This window comes from Mastigoproctus giganteus, chromosome 13, assembly GCF_048544385.1.
Source record: "Mastigoproctus giganteus isolate SK-2022 chromosome 13, ASM4854438v1, whole genome shotgun sequence".
Classification (NCBI taxonomy): domain Eukaryota; kingdom Metazoa; phylum Arthropoda; class Arachnida; order Uropygi; family Thelyphonidae; genus Mastigoproctus; species Mastigoproctus giganteus.
The window spans coordinates 108,980,546-108,997,479 of NC_143587.1; the positions used below are offsets into that span (position 1 = coordinate 108,980,546).

Sequence of the window (16,934 nt, forward strand, 5' to 3'; positions counted from 1 at the left end):
TATAACTCCACAATATGAGAGATGCCTGATAGTGTATGATTATTTAGACTATAAAGCGTTTAGGGCGTAAGCCTCAAGCTATGGAAAAGTCTAGACTATGTATAAGTATAGTGCGAAAGCATCAATAATACATAGCCAAATCTGAATGAACAGAATATTAGCAAAGCGGCATCATTTTAAGTTATATCTCATATTGTGAATACCTTCACAACGAGTTGCCATGATATTGCACTACTTCGAATAAGTAATGCTTCACCTGAGGAGAAGACTAATGTTACGTATTCTCAGACGAATACCACCACCCAGACGGCACCGTTTTGAAATATGGTATGGGATAAAGTTCTCGGTTATCCTCATACTATCCCTATTAGACTTAGAAAAGAGATAAAGATGTAGGAAGGTGATAGTAGGAGAGGTAGAGGAAGGAAATTCCGTAGAAGGAAGAAAGGGACAGTTTCTCCTTAAATTCACACTCAAAGCTCATATATTCCTCGAATAGGCAATGCTTCTCCAGTAGAGAAGACTGTTGTTACCTATTCGAGGAAACTTAGCTCCTTCGACTCACACACAAAGCTCATATATTCCTTGAATCGGCATCACTTCCCCAGTAGAGAAGATTGTTGTTACCTATTCCAGGAAACTCAGTGGCCATCAGGCCCCCAGACGTCACCGTTTCAGGGCTATTTGGCCCTTCTTCAGTGGGTAGGTGGTATCCATCTGAGAAGAAATAACATTAGTCTTCTCCTCGGGTGAAGCATTATTTATTCGAAGTAGTGCAATATTATGGCAACTCGTTGTGAAGGTATTCAAAATATGAGATATAACTTAAAACGATGCCGCTTTGCTAATATTCTGTTCATTCAGATTTGGCTATGTGTTCTTGATGGTTTCGCATTATACTTATACATAGTCTAGACTTTTCCATAGCTTGAGGCTTACGCCCTAAACGCTTTATAGTCTAAATACATCATACACCATCAGGCATCACTCGGGTACCTACCCACCCACCGAAGAAGGGCCAAATAGCCCTGAAACGGTACCAGAGGGGAGCCTGATGATGTCCGGAGTTTCCAAGAATAGGTAACAACAGCCTTCTCCACTGGCAAAGCGTTGCCTATTCGTGGAGTTTATGAGTTTTTGAGTGGTGTGAGTTGAAGGAGTTACTGTCCCTTTCATTCTTCTACACCGTTTCTTTTCCTCTTCCACTCCTACTATTACTTTCCCTCTACCTTTTTGCTTTTCTAAGTCTAATAGGGATAACTGGATAGTCGAGTTATTATCCCACACAAATACAAAATAGCCCTGAAACGGTGATGTCTGGGGGCCTGATGGCCACTGAGTTTCCTCGAATAGGTAACAACAATCTTCTCTACTGGGGAAGCGTTGCTGATTCGAGGAATATATGAGCTTTGTGTGTGAGTCGAAGGAGCTAAGTTTCCTCAAATAGGTAACTTCTCTACTGGGGAAGCGTTGCCTATTTGAGGAATATAAGCTTTAAGTGTGAATTGAAGGAGCAACTGTCCCTTTCTTCCTTCTATGGCATTTGCTTCCTCTACCTCTCGTACTATCACCTTCCTACATCTTTATCTCTTTTCTAAGTCTAATAGGGATTGTATGAGGATAACCGAGAACTTTATCCCATACCATATTTCAAAACGGTGCCGTCTGGGTGGTGGTATCCGTCTGAGAATAAGTAACATTAGTCTTCTCCTCAGGTGAAGCATTACTTATTCGAAGTTGTGCAATATCGTGGCAACTTGTTGTGAAGGTATTCACTATATTAGATATAACTTAAAATGATGCCGCTTTGTTAATATTCTTTTCATTCAGATTTGGCTGTGTATTATTGATGCTTTCGCACTATACTTATGTATAGTCTAGACTTTTCCATAGCTTGAGGCTTACGCCCTAAACGCTTTATAGTCTAAATTACTGAACTTACTCATTGCAAATAAATATTAACAAAAGTAAATGAGACTAGAACATGGGTACCAATCTTGCTCTTGCACATTATTATCCTTTGAGCCGGTAGGAGAAGAGTTCCGGAGTATTGCTGCATGCATGGATTGTTTGCTATACATAAGCAGTGAGAGTCAGTTTTAGGGTGGCATGTCACTTTGTTCTGTTGACTTACAAATATGACTACCTTTATGTAACATTTAATAATTTATAACATCAGTTTTTAGAAATGCAAAATGAACAAAAGCACAGATCAGTAATAAATTCAAATAAGGTTATGTCATGCATCAATTTTGATTTTAATCAGCTCTCTTCCTCTTGAAACATTATAAAACTGAAAACTTCGCTTATTTCTGGTGGTTCTTTTCTGTTATTTTTAGTTGTGTTATATTGATGGTCACTGCAATATTCTTCAGTAACATATTTAATCAAAATTCATCTATACTTTTATTTCCAGTTAGGGAAAGCAAAATATAACAACCGCTACCCATGGCTAATGCCACAATGTTATAAGGAGGAAACTTTTTTACCATCACCCTTTAGTAAAAGCAAAACAACACTTTTTTCTGCTAACTGTCAGGTAAGAACTTTTTAGTTTGTGTTGTTTTTATGCTCATGATTATTTACTGGTTAATCAGTAATAATTTTAAGTAGTAAGTATACTGAAATGATTCTTTTCCTTTTCACAGCAGGACATTAACAATGAACCTGGTTAATGCAGAAGTTGAAAAAGTTTCCTAAAACTGCTTCTCTGTTATCCTTTAAACTTATTAGGTTTAAAGGTTAGGTGTATTAGGTTTTTTAGTTGACAACAGCATCTCCAGATGTTGTCTTTCCAGTGACAGGATTTGGGCTTTGGCTCATTAAAAAAAAACCACATAGTCAACTAGGATAACATTACCATATAATATAATCCATTATACATTAAATAATAAACACCCTGCTTTGACCAGTTTCAGAACTGTCTTGTTCCATCGGCAGCAGGTAGCCCCTTTAGCCAACCTTGTGTCAAGCGGTGAACAGATATATCAAATCTAGATGTGCAGCTAAGTGGTAGATTGGAAGAAAACTTCCAATTGAAAATATATTTACATTATTGCAAAAAATATATTTCTTGCAAAATGTATTTATACTATTTATATCAAACCCCTATTAGGTAGGTGGCATGAGCCCATTGTTCCAATATGATAAAGAAATTAGGTACTAGTTCAATGCAAGTTAATGCAGAAATTGAAATAGTTTCCTAAAACAACACTTCTTTGCATTAGGTTTTTCAATCAACAGTTTGGGGACCATCTTTTTTCCCTCCAGTGACAGCATTCAGGCTTTGACTCGTTAGAAAAGACTACATTTGTCCGCATAGTCAACCTAAAGTAACTAATATCATTTTTAATTGGATAGCATCATCCATTATCCATTAAAAACTCAAGGTACTGCTGTGATCTGCTTTAGGACTATTTTGGCATATGTAATGGAGGTTTAACGTACATGTGATGTAACGTTAGTTATGTTTTCATTTGGAAGTTTGCTTCTGATCTACCATTTGGCTGCTTGTCTAGATTCAGTACATCTGTTCATCACTCAACATATAGTTGCTAATAGGGCTGCTGGCTAATGATGAAAATAAATAGTGCTTTGAATTTTTAAAGTTATCTGATTAAAAACAATATTAGTTATTTTAGGTTGACTATATAGACAAAGGTAGTCATTTCTAATGTGGAGGGCCAACAACATCTCCAGATGGTCAACTAAAAAACCTGATGCAGAGAAGCATTGTTTGAGGAAAACTATTTCAATTTCTGCATTAACCTGCACTGAAATGGTACCTTGTTTCTTATCATAATGTAATAGCGTTTTTTTTTTTTTTTTATTAGTTGCATTAGCAAGTAAGGCCATATTGCTCCGGGGATATGCGGTAGTCATTCCCTGACCTTTCTGCATCCTCCGTATTTGGTGGTCACAGGCTCGAACCCCGGTCTACTCAAGAAGCATGTGCTATGTACTGCTGCTCCTGCCCACCTGGCTACAGAGGCGCCTAATATTGGGCTCACACAGCCTACCTAACAGTGGTTTGATATACATGTAACATAAGTTACATTTTCAATCAGAAGTTTCCTTCTCATCTACCATTTGGCTGCTTGTCTAGATTCAATACATGAATTCGTTGCTTGCCATAAGGTTGCTGATAGGGCTGCCTATTGTCTGATTATGGAACTAAATAGTTCTGAAATTGGTCACATCAGGGTGTTGAGTTTTAATAGCTAATGGATTCACCTAATGGGTAATGTTATCCGATTAATGTTATATGGTAATATTATCCTGATTACTCCCCTCGACATGGGCACCTGTACGTAGTGAGGACAATTAACTAGACCACAATCATAAAAATTAATTGTGCACCCATCAGATTGTTCACTGAAGTAAAATACTTAATACTTAGGTAAATGCTTAAGTAAAATACATCCTTGATATGAAGTTGATGTTTTATCCCATCTCATTCATGTCGCAACCAAAATTAGGAAATACACAGCACTGATTGTCAGAATTACTAGAGCAGACTGGGGCCTTAAATGAACTGCGCTTGCACTAATATATGAAACTATCTTCTTGCCAATTATCTGCTACGATGCAGCAGTGTGGTGTAACAGAGCCAACATCCAACGAAATAGAGCTAAGTTGGATTCCATTCAGAGAGCTACGCTCCTTATAGTTACTAGAGCCTGTTGCGCTGTTTTACTCCAGCCCTTCAAGTCCTGGCTTGGATGTCTACCTCTTTATCTTGAGGTAATCAAGAGAGGAGAAAAAAATGTATTCCCACTGAGATTCTCAACGTCCATTGATCTGCCCAACAATCCCAAAAGAGAGAGAAAACATATAGAAAACAAACTCCCTGAGATTTGGCAAGACTCGTGGAATATCACCAGCAAAGGAGCTGTTACCAAACTATTCATACCTTCTGTCACTTAAGCATACCCAAAGTCTCCTCCCTGGTTTTCACCAGGCCTCCAAGTAACATTCTTACTTTCTGGACACGGATCCCTTCAGGAAAAAATTAACAGATTTGGGCATCGAACAAAATCCACTTTGCACATGCGGACAACCCAAAAGCTGGCAGCATGTAATGTATAACTGTCCTTGATAGGAGGATTGCAGGACAAGACCGATCACAAAAGCACAGGGAAACTTACACTGTCAGGAGCATCTGTTTCTTCAAGATGAGCTTTATTATCATGCCTTTACTGAGGGGGTTGTTCAATCAACATTCCAACTCAGATGTACGAATCAGACAATCCCCCAGGCAACAGTTCATCAGTATTACAAAGAGAAACCTCACCTAAACACACTGCAAACTCCTTCCAGGATAGATAAACTAGTACCCCTTCCAGGATATGATACAGTGCAAACCCCTTCTTGGACAGAATTAACCACAAACCTTGCTGACACCTTTGGGTGTCAGATGTCTGTTCACCTGCATACTGTAAGGTTGGCCATGTGCTGCTGACATCTTCAGGTGTGGGATGATGTTGCATCTGTTTACTGAAAAGTGGGTCAGGTGCCAACGATGCCTACGAGTGTGAAATGCCATACGCCACACCCCATTGCAGGGTAACTCTAATCCTGTAACCATTTTTCTTTGCCTGGCCCTGGGTGAGTGGGTTCCTTAGGCAAGAGGTCTCCAACCTTCATTCCCTCCCTACATCCCTCATTTGGAGGACACCTTCTTTCCATGTCAAATGCCATTAACTTGAATTTAGTCCAACTGCATTAGAAAAACACAATAAAACAAAAAAACTGCTTGTGTATCTTGTATGCACAAAAAATGTTTTATTTTATATGAAAAAAGCCTTGGCACGGAAGAGGTTAGCAAAATGCAAGCCAATAGCCTAATTACCCATTTGATTTTAGCCATTTGTTGAATAGTATGATGTAATGATCATACTGCTTTCTTTTTCTCGCATTTTCATTACGTTCCATTGTTAGGTGCTGCTATAGAAGTTTTCACATTAATAATTTGGGAAAAGGTGTTCAACGATGCCAAAGTCAAGTGCAAAGCATTCTCAAAAGTATTGAGCAAGAATGAAAGCAACAAAACCTAAGAAAATAAAGACGAAGATACAACGAGTGTGCGAGAACGAAAAAGAGTATCGAGATTGCTTAAAAGATAGAAAACCAAACATTGGATTTAGCAGTGCCTTCAACCAGCAATTCCGCTGCTCCATCTAACAGTGATGTACCCAAAGTGAGTATTAATTATTTACAACATACATTTCTCCAATTTCGCAGCAGATGAGTTTAAACGATCGGGCTTGTATTCCTTACGCCGACTACTATTTTTACATAAGAACATGCATTGAGAATTTGAAAGGAGATTTATGAAAAATTATTTCTGTTCTGTATGCTATATTTGCAATTGTCTGTGGTTCAAAAATTACACAAAGAAACCAGCTGCTAAAGATAAACCATTGATATGCACTGCATTTCTCAATGTTGAACTTGACAAGATCCTTGTGTGTAATAGTTGTAGAGGATCACTTAAGAACACCATTCCAGCACTATCTAAGTTGAATGGCTTTGTCCACCCATAAATTCCATCGTATTTACCAGAGTTGGATTTAATGACAGAGAGACTCATTTCTCCTCGCATACCATTCATGCAGATGAGGTGCCTGAGACACACGTATGGACAATACGGCATTCTGGGCTAAGTGATCAATGTGCCAGTTTCAATCAACATGATGGTCCATCGCTTGCCAAGGGAGATTGATGACAATCATTGTATAAACATGCATATAAAACGTAGGATAGTACACAAGTCCAGGTCAAATAGCTGGACTTGTGTAGGACAATACACAAGTCCAGCTATCAATCGGGTTAGTAAGAAAGCAAGTGGTTAAAGCAAGGCTTCAGTATTTGGTCAACATATCTCTCTCTCAATTGTATCAAATCACAAGACATCAGTCATTCTTTGATGACAGTCACGTGGAAATTAATTTGGCTAAAGACAACATAAGTAAAGCAGTTCTGATCAAGGAGAGTCTCATCACCCAACAGCAAATGTTGTTGTGAAGTGACAATATCTTAGAATCATCCCAGGAGAAACTAACATAATGCAGAGCTTACTGTTTGAAGAGCATGTAGAGGAACTGTCCTTTCCCAGCATTTATCTTGGACAATTCAGAACGTTCAGAGAGAATGTATGTATGACTCCATTCATGATGACAATGAGCGAGCTCAGACGATCTGACCGATGCGGCATTACTCCATATCATCTCCTTTACGTAGCAATGAAGATAATGAGATTGAGAATGAGAGATGCTTTGATGGTGGCTTTCAAATACATAGGTAAAGATACTAAACCAACCCATGAGCAAGTTGAATTCAAAGAAAACATTAACAGCTGCATCAAAAACAATTTGGCCTTCCTAAGGACAATTCTAAACTCAACCTACTACTGGGCTCAGTATAAGTGTAATAAACCTACAATGTTCTTGAATCTGAGTGGCAATGAAATCAGTTGGCCTTGCTTACTTCAGCTATTGTACAAATTACAGAATAATGGGCGTGATATTAGTGAGGATGACACAAGCAACATGGACTTCTTACAGAAGGTGATGCTAGTGAACAAAGATGCTGTAACGTGTGATATACTTCAAGCAGATTGTGGATGTAATTATGAACATTTTGCAGTTGAAATGTATCCCGTTTGGTCAGTTTTACACGGTTAACTTTTTCAAGTGCATAGAATTTCAACACTGCAGTAGATCACACACACACACACACATACATATTTATTGTGGCTTAATAACACTCCCAGCATTATAGCCAAAGTAGCTTATGCGCCATCAAACCCCCATATCAACATAACACTCCCAAAGAACCTTTGGGTGAGAGCAAACAAGATTCCATTGCAATGATCGACAACTTAGTGTCTATCTCCACTAGTGAGACTTTGGAGAGAATCGAGCTTCAAAGTCACAAATATGCATTCACGTGTTATAAGAAATTAACACTGGATAAATGACAGATATGTCTATTTGAAGCACCATTCATGCCTAGTCGCTCAACCACAATATTAGTGCCCATGCCTAAGATGGATGGACGCAAAGTAAAATACCACGCTCACTACAAGATGTGGCAAAATCTAGAGGATAATGCTTACACCAACATTGATGCCTTCAGTTCAAACGATGTAAGCTCCTATGACTATTACTTGGATGTGCTCAGAGCTGGAATAAATCGGCCCAAGTATTTCTCAAATGTCAACCAAGTGAGAAGTGGCACAATGAGTTCAATGATCGTCTGTAACAATTTGAAATCAAACACTGACATTCAATTCATTACAGAGGAATACTCTTGAGCTGTGTATGTTGTTGAATATTGAACATGACGAACCAAGGGATCAGCAATTTACAGCAAAAGATCATTATGATCATTAGCATTAGCATTAGCATTAGTAGAGGCATTTGATGCAAGAAAGCAAGCTCATACAGCATCAGCCAAAAAAAAAAAAAAAAAAACCCACTTCCACTTCACCCCTCTGTTCGTTCAAAATACCTGTCCAGCTGAGCCTTAAACTTATTTAGGCTATCAACCTCCACTACAAGGGATGGAAGTCTGTTCCACCAACCAACCACCCGCTGGCTAAAGGCAAATTTCCGCACGTCTATCCTACATCTGTCTTTCCTCAATTTGAATTTATGCCCTCTCAGGTGATTATTCTGAGCTAGAGGAAGAATCCCATCAGCATTGAGCATGCTCAAACCATTCCAGGCTTTATACACCTCTATCAGATCACCTCGCTGGTGCCTAGTCTCCAGACACTGTAATTTGCAAAACTTAAGCCTTTCTTCGTAAGAGCACCCCTTTGTTCCATTCACTATTCTTGTTGCCCTTCTCTGTACTCGTTCCAGCAGCTCTACATCCTTCTTGAAATGAGGCCTCCAGACCTGTATACAGTACTCTAGGTGTGGCCTGACCATTGCCTTATACAAGGGAATAATCACCTCCTTATCCCTGCTGGAAAAATTCCTGTATATCATTGACAATACTCCATGAGCTACTCTTGCAGCCCGACTGCACTGCTCAGAGAACTTCATATCTGCCTGCACAACCACCCCCAAGTTCCTTTCATTCTCTACCACTGTCAGTGTAGTGCCACAGAGTTGATACGTTGCTCTGAGGTTGCTGTTTCCCATGTGTAGTACTTTACATTTGTCAATGTTAAACTTCATTTGCCACTTCTCAGCCCATCTGCTCAACCTTTCCAGATCCTGTTGCAGCAGCATGGTGTCAGTAGTTTCCTTGACAACCCTGCCAACCTTTGTATCGTCTGCAAACTTGGACATTAAGCTTGATATACCATCATCAATATCATTTATAAATACAGAAAACAATAATGGACCCAACACTGAGCCCTGAGGGACTCCATTAATAACATTAGTCCACGATGAGCGGTGTCCATTGATTACCACTCTGTCTTCTCCCCCTCAACCACCCCTTTATCCCTAGCAGCAATTTGCCTCCATTGTCACACTGCTCCAATTTGTGTAGCAGTCTTCCATGTGCAACAGTATCAAAACCCTTTCTAAGATCCAAGTATATAATATCATAGCTATTCCCTGCATCCAGTTCTTTTGTGATTGCATCATAGTATCCAATCAAATTGGTCAGGCAAGACTTCCCCTTAACAAAACCATGCTGTGTCCGAGCTATAACTGAAGTCTTGTCTAGATAATCCTGCAGTGCTTCTTTAACCAGTGCCTCCATTAATTTTCCTGGAACAGAAGTTAAGCTCACAGGTCTATAATTACTTGTGTCAGCCTTTGATCCTCCTTTGTGAATTGGGGTCACATTTGCACATTTCCAGTCTATGGGTACCTCCCCTGAGTCCAAGGAAGCTCTCATAATTATGGCTAAGGGTTTGCTTACTTCCTTTGCTGCCTCCTTTAATATAACTGGATAGATCCCATCCACCCCGGGTGCCTTTCTTGTGTTTATCTTCAACAGTTTCTCCTCCATTTTACTCCCAGTTATTTCAAGATTCTGTAGCTTACTGCTAGAGTTGAATACACCTCTGGCATTCCCCTCGCTGAATAACTCCTCATGTGTGAATGTCGATGCAAAATATTCATTTAGTTTGTTAGCTACCTGAGCAGGATCATCAACAGTTGACCCATCAATATCAAGTGGACCAATCTGATTCATCCCCTTCCTTCAAGAGTTTACATAAGTAAAGAACTCTTTGCTGTTTTTCTTTGCATCCCTTGCCAAGGATTTCTTGTAATCTGCCTTCCCCTGCTTAACCTCCTTTGTAACTTGATTGCATATCAACTTGTATCTATCATAGGCTTCTGTGTCGTGTTAATTTGTAAGTATCCCATGCATTTTTCTTCTCTGCCATATGATTCATTAGTTCATCTGACATCCATTTTGGCCTAAACCATGAACAATATTTCTTAGTTGGTATGTAAAGCCTAGTAGCTTCCAAGATAAGTTCTTTGAATGCTTCCCATTTTGAATTTGCTGTTGGTAACATCATCAGTTGGTCCCACTGTATAGAATTTAAATACTGTCTCAGTCCGTTGTAGTCGCCTTTACGGAAGCAATTACCCTTCCCTTTACCCCTAATGGTAGTTACCTCTTTGAGTAAATCCCACTTCAGCACATTGTGATCACTGCCACCTAGTGGTTCATTTATCTTCAGGTTCTTAATGCATGAAGAATCACTGCTGATAATCAAATCAAGAGTATTACTCCTTCTAGTTGCCTCCCGAACATGCTGATGTAGAAAACAATCATCCAATAAATCCATAAAAGCCCTGCTAGTGTGTGAGTGACCAGCCCCCAAATTCCAGTCAATATCTGGGAAATTAAAATCTCCCATTATAAGACTCTCTGATTTACTGGCCCACTCTATTTCCCTGTACAGTTTCTTATTATACTCATCAGAGTCATTAGGCCTATAGCACACTTCTACTCTCAATTTTGATCTCCCAGTGCTTATGTCACACCAAACTGACTCAACACTACACTGTACAGCAATGTCGACTGGCTTCACTTCCTTGGTTTTTATGTGTTTCTTAACTAATAGCATAACCCCTCCCCCCTTCCTATCCTGTCTATCCTTTCTGTAGACGTTGTACTCCCCAAATTCCAGTTCTGCATCCCTTATATCTGTGTGACACCACGTCTCTGATATCCCAACAATATCTGCCTTTGATGTTTTGAGCGATACCTCAAATTCATCAAATTTATTTACTAAACTCCTAGCATTGGTGTACACGCAAGTATACCTGCACCTGTTTCTATTCTTAGCTACCCTAACACAACCCGTGTGTTTACTTGTACCGCAATGGCTCCCAGCAGTCTCTGAAATATCATGCGTCTTGTTTTTCAGGCTTCTGCTCATTCTAATAGAAGCAGTGCAAGAATCTCTTTCACCTCTGCCAGTGTCTACTGTCAAGCTATTGGTCTTTGTCTCCCCCCAAGCTAGCAGTTTTCCGACCCACCTAACACTGCCTCGATAGCATCAGCAAATATTCTTGCACCCTTTCTATTTAAGTGTATCCCATCCCTGTAGAAGCAATCTCTCCTGTTAACAAGTACAGTCCAGGCTGAAAAAAATTCTACCCCTTGAGCCTTGCACAATCTTTCCAGGGCCAAATTGATCGACAAGGCTCTCATCATATACTCTCTCCTATCGTGTCTGGGCAGAATTGCAGACACTTTCAAATTCAACCCTAATTCTCGGCTTTTGTTCAACAGTGACCTGTACTTGTTAAGTAATTCTGCCGGTCTCCTACTCTTAATATCATTAGTGCCAATGTGTACAACTATATCACCTTTTGTGCCCTTAAAAGATGATATTCACTCTACAACGTCATCAACCTTTGCCCCTGGCAGACATACCCTGGTCCTGTTCCACCTATCCTTTTTACAAAGCATGTTCCCCGTTTCCCTGACAATAGAGTCACAAACAACTACTAGTTCCTTCGGGACCAGCGCATTCTGCCTTGGGGATTGCCTCTGTGTCACGTGATGCCCAAGTGCAAGCTCTGGTGTTGATGTGGGTAGCTGAGAGCTTGATGGGCCCCTCAATTTAGTTTCTTCGAGGGCATCCACCCTGTCCTTCAAGCTCTCATATAGGCCCACAAGAACGCTGAGTTGTTGCCTGATATCGATACACTCCTTGCATCGCGCCCACACAAAGACATCCCCCATGGCAGTATCATATCTCGCACCCGATTGCTCTGCAAACATCAAGCAAACAGTGCATTTTATAAAGCTGTGAGTCAGAGGACAACTGCCCCCCTCAGTTCTGCTCTGAGCCACAGCACTTCCATTAGCTTGAGCCTTTTGCTTTGCTGCTCTGGTCTGAGTCATGATTCTATTAATTTATTAATTAATTATAATTAATTATGTTATGTTATTAATCATGTTAAATATAATTAATTATATTACGTTTGTAATCTAAGTCGTTATATGTATTTATTTAAAAGTACAATTTAACTGCTAACGAAGTTCAACTAACGCTATCTAGTACGGTATATAACTATCGTATCACAAAGGCGGGAAAGTTACGAACGGTAAATCTACGGACACTTAAGTATTAATTAACTTTCAAATCTCGCTGTCTCAATTCAGAAAAACTAACGATCCTTACTAGGTCTATAAGCTACTTACAGAAATAATTCGATGTAAAAAATAATCAAGCGGCTAAATATGGCTAAAGAACTTCTCATTCAGCGGAGTTGCAAACACGTGGATACCCTTACCGATACTTTTATGCAATTACAAGGCCGAGTAAAGAATAAATACACCAAATTAATCAGAAAATCACAAAATAATGTTATACTACTAAATTTAAATCAAAAGTTTTAGAAAAACAATAATTTCAAATCAATAAATAAGAAAAATCGACTTAGCGGCTTTGAACACGACCGTCTCTTAGTAGCCTCGTCAGCAGGCTACTAGGAGTCTAATTCTGAGTGCTTGTCATGAACAAGCACTCAGAATTCGACATCGTCAAAATCACAAGAAAACTATCCATCAACATGCTCAACACTGCCGAGATCATGTCAAGAAGCCACTTGGTACTTGCTACATCAGCCCATGTCAGAGAGCTCCATGGTAGTAGTTTACATTCCCACTGTTTGGCCAATTGAGTGACAGAAAGCGAGGAAGTTCAACAAAAAGATGAACAAGGATAAACTTGTGGAGGGTTTGTGTGACATAGAAAATGAATTGGTTTGACAAATATGAGAAAACACCACACCACTTGGATCATGTTACTCTGTAATGCTTTGTTGCAAATTACACATGCATTGTTGATGGGATCTGCAAGAAACTACAGTATACACACATAATACGCTATCGAAATTTTACATGGCTCAGGATCACAATGAGTACAAGTGCGAGATGTACTCATTGCAAAAGATTCTACTCCTGCATGTAATTTGGAATATGTTATCTCCCAATCATGAATTGATTCAGATATTCTTGACTGGCCCAGCTGGTTGCGGCAAAAAGTTTGTGATTTGCCTATTGGTGGAAATATACAACTGCTTCGCAATACAGATGGATATTGTAATGCCTACATTACATGTGCTTCGACTGGTAAAGCTGCCATTGCAATAGACAGAACCACTGTGTACACTGCCGTCAAGATATCCTATTCGAGAAATCTGCCTTATCGGTGGAAGTCACTTGGCAATACAGAAAGCTGTTTAAGTACATCAGAGCGCTAATAATTGACGAAGTCAATATGATCAATGCTGAGCTGCTATCACACGCAAATGGATGCGAGACTAAATCAAATAACTGGAAACGTTGAAATGAGCTTTGGCAGGCAGGACATGTTCCTAATCAGGAACTTACATCAGCTGCCCCTGGTTCACGCAACCATTTTCTATAAACAAATAAAGCAGCATATCACAAACCACTCTCTGACACGGCTTCAGATACTACAAGCTCAATCAAGTTATGTGCCAGTCGAATGTCACGTTCTCATCTGTGTTAACCAAAATTGATAATGGAGCTAAATTAGATCAGAATGAGCAAGAACTTATCAATAGTGTTTCTTCGCTTGGGAGGAAGCCAATTGCCTCTGCCCAAATGGTATATGACTCTACTTGCGAAATAATTCCATCAACAAGTACAACTGCACAATTCTCTTGCTGCAAAGAAGAAAGTGGAATCAGTTGTGCAAGGCATCTTCATGGGTTGCATGAATGCAGAGCAAGAAGCACACGTTCTCTAGAAAGTATAAAATGTCAGTTATTGACACTTGTGGATTATCCTATTAGTTCCCATCTTACTTGTCATTGGAAAGCCATATATTGTCACTACCAACGTGGGCATTACGGTGCTGTGGATAAATTATCCAAGCTCAAATACAGCGAAAGGCAACAGGTACAACAATTCTGGCTCAAATTTACCTCTCCTAAGATCAAAAAGTTAGCTAGCAAGAAGGTAGTGAGATACATACAAGCAAACATCAATCCCACAGCTGTGCTGCTCGCATAGCCGTGGTCCTTTGCCTCCACTCGCTGGGCAGGAGGTTACCTCTGGTCTCCTCTCCCCCCCCTAGCTGCCCATCTTTCCCCTCTGGTGGGTCAGGCCTGCTCCACTGATTTAGGGGTCATCTTCTCTATGGACCCCATATCTCTGTCTCCCCCCAGCCTTCAGTCTCCATTCCCCTCTAACTTACAACTACTAGCGTTCAAATCATTGTTAAATTGCTTGAGCCCTACACCCAAAAACTTAATAACATCAAATCGCATAACTAGTACTCTTGTTGGCTGACCCCTATCTATAGCGGGTTTTTTTTTTTTAAGGTCCTAGCCACTGAAATCTCAGGAAATTAGGTGGCAAGACCTGCCAAGTAAATAACTATAATACTCGTGTACCTGGTGTGCCTCCACAGGGCAGAGTGGGGGCAATGTTGGGTCCCATTAGGGGCCCAGAGGCCAAATGACCAGAGGAACAAAGGTACACAACATTACACATATACAAGATCCATACACTTTTAAACCTCTGGTATTGACAGTGTTCTGTTTCACACTTACAATGTATACTATGCGGAGATGGGGGGAACCCCTGGTGCCGTTTGACACTAAACACACTCTACACTGTCTGTGCCGCTCGCAAGATGAACCGAGAGTATATTGTTGAACAACAACAACAACTGCACAATTTGTGCCAAAAGATAAAAGAAAGCACTTTCCTTACATACTAGGCTTGTGCAATATATGTAAGGAAAGTGCTTGTGAAAAGGAGCATGAACAGCAGCTGATTTATATCACTCTTTTGCGCATAACTGACATCAATGGACTTTACATTGTCTCACCGACCAGAGAGATTCTGCTACAGCCTCAGAAACACTACATCCACCATCGATCTACAAAATGAGTTTGTTAGGCTCACAACTAATCAACTACAAGCAAGACAGAAAACAACTTGTTCAAATTCATCCACGATAGGAAGGAAGTCTCAGTTTGCCTGGTTCACGACTAATCATCTACTAGCTCCGTCCTCGCAACTGAGAGTTTTTATGAAGGAACTCTCAGTTCTCTCACTCAACTGCCAAAGCCTATGGGCACACACATGCAGGGCCACATGTGTGTCTCTTAAAATCCCAACCCGATCAACCCATGTGGGCATCTAGTTTTGAGCCTTGATGGGAAAATCTCTACAACACCTGTTGGACTGCTAACTAACCTTTTTGGTATTCGAATTCAATGTCTGTTAAATGAATTAAACATGACAGTAGACAAGGTTGCCATATCACCAAGGCAATTCCTTCCACCCCGGCATGTCCATTTTCCAACTTGTATCCTCTCTCTAATGATTTGGGAGAAGACAAACGACACCACCAGCTGTGTACCAGTAACTCTTTATTACATCATGTGCAGTGTTTCAACTTCTTACCAATCTACACGGATGACTTGAAATCAGAATCATATGTGGGATCAGCTATCTTTCTTCTACAGAAAACAGTATCCAACAAGATTCCACAAGAAGCTAGCATATATACTGCAGAGTTGCACACAATTCAGATAGCCCTTTATCACATCAAAGATATCGATTACTAAAAGCATATGATTCATCAAGTGTGTTACATGCTATGTTATCAGTGAAATATAACCCTCATTCAGTCCTGTCCCGGATTCAGCAGATGCTTTTTTCTCTCATGGAATCAGATTTTGATATCCAGTTCTGCTGGATCCCAAGCCACATTGGGATCAGGGAAAATGAATTAGCTAATACCACTGCAAAGTCAGCCAACCCCCTGAATAGCACCTACCTGTCAGTCCCCTATACAGATTACAGGCAAATAATATGCACCAAATTATACTCCCAATGGCAAGATTCTTGGCATGGACTGGTCACAAATAAACTACACTGTATTAAGCCTGTAATCAAGAAATGGCAGTCCATTCTATGCAAGGTCTGGATAGAAAAGGTCATTCTTGCTCGGCTCTGATAGTCATTGCATAGTCATCTGACACATTCCTTTTTGCTGGGGACGGATGATCCACCTATGTATGAGAATTGCGAAACTTTTTTAACCATTTATCATGTTTTTATTGAATGTCCTGTGTTTACGGATGCACAAAGTTTATGTTTTACCGCTTTTAATAATTTGGCTGAACTGTTTACAATCAGCCAGATTTTAGATGACAGAGACAATATGTCTGACATTTTTAGCTTTCTACTCTCTATTAACAGGCCTCCGTAGCCAAGTGGTCAGGAGCGGGAGTGCAGTAGCACACGCTCTTTGAGTAGACCGGGGTTCAAGCCCCTGACTACTGAATACGGTTGATCTGCCAACCCGCACTGGACCAGCGTGGCAGATTATGGTCCATTTCCCTCAGCATGAATTGTTGAGGAGGCTTCCATCCTGCAGTGGGTTGATAATGGCTGCACTTTACTTTTTTTTACTCTCTATTAATTTATACACAAAGATTTAAATT

At 40.1% G+C, this 16,934-nt stretch overlaps 1 protein-coding gene across 1 annotated transcript in view; it reads left to right on the forward strand.

Annotated features, from left to right (window-relative positions):
- Window positions 1–16,934, forward strand: part of LOC150076348 (phospholipase D1-like) — a 601,970-nt gene that overhangs the window by 414,228 nt on the left and 170,808 nt on the right. Inside the window, exon 20 of the mRNA XM_090387327.1 lies at window positions 2,417–2,539. Coding sequence (XP_090243453.1) covers window positions 2,417–2,539 — 123 coding nt within the window. The remainder of the gene's footprint in view (window positions 1–2,416; window positions 2,540–16,934) is intronic.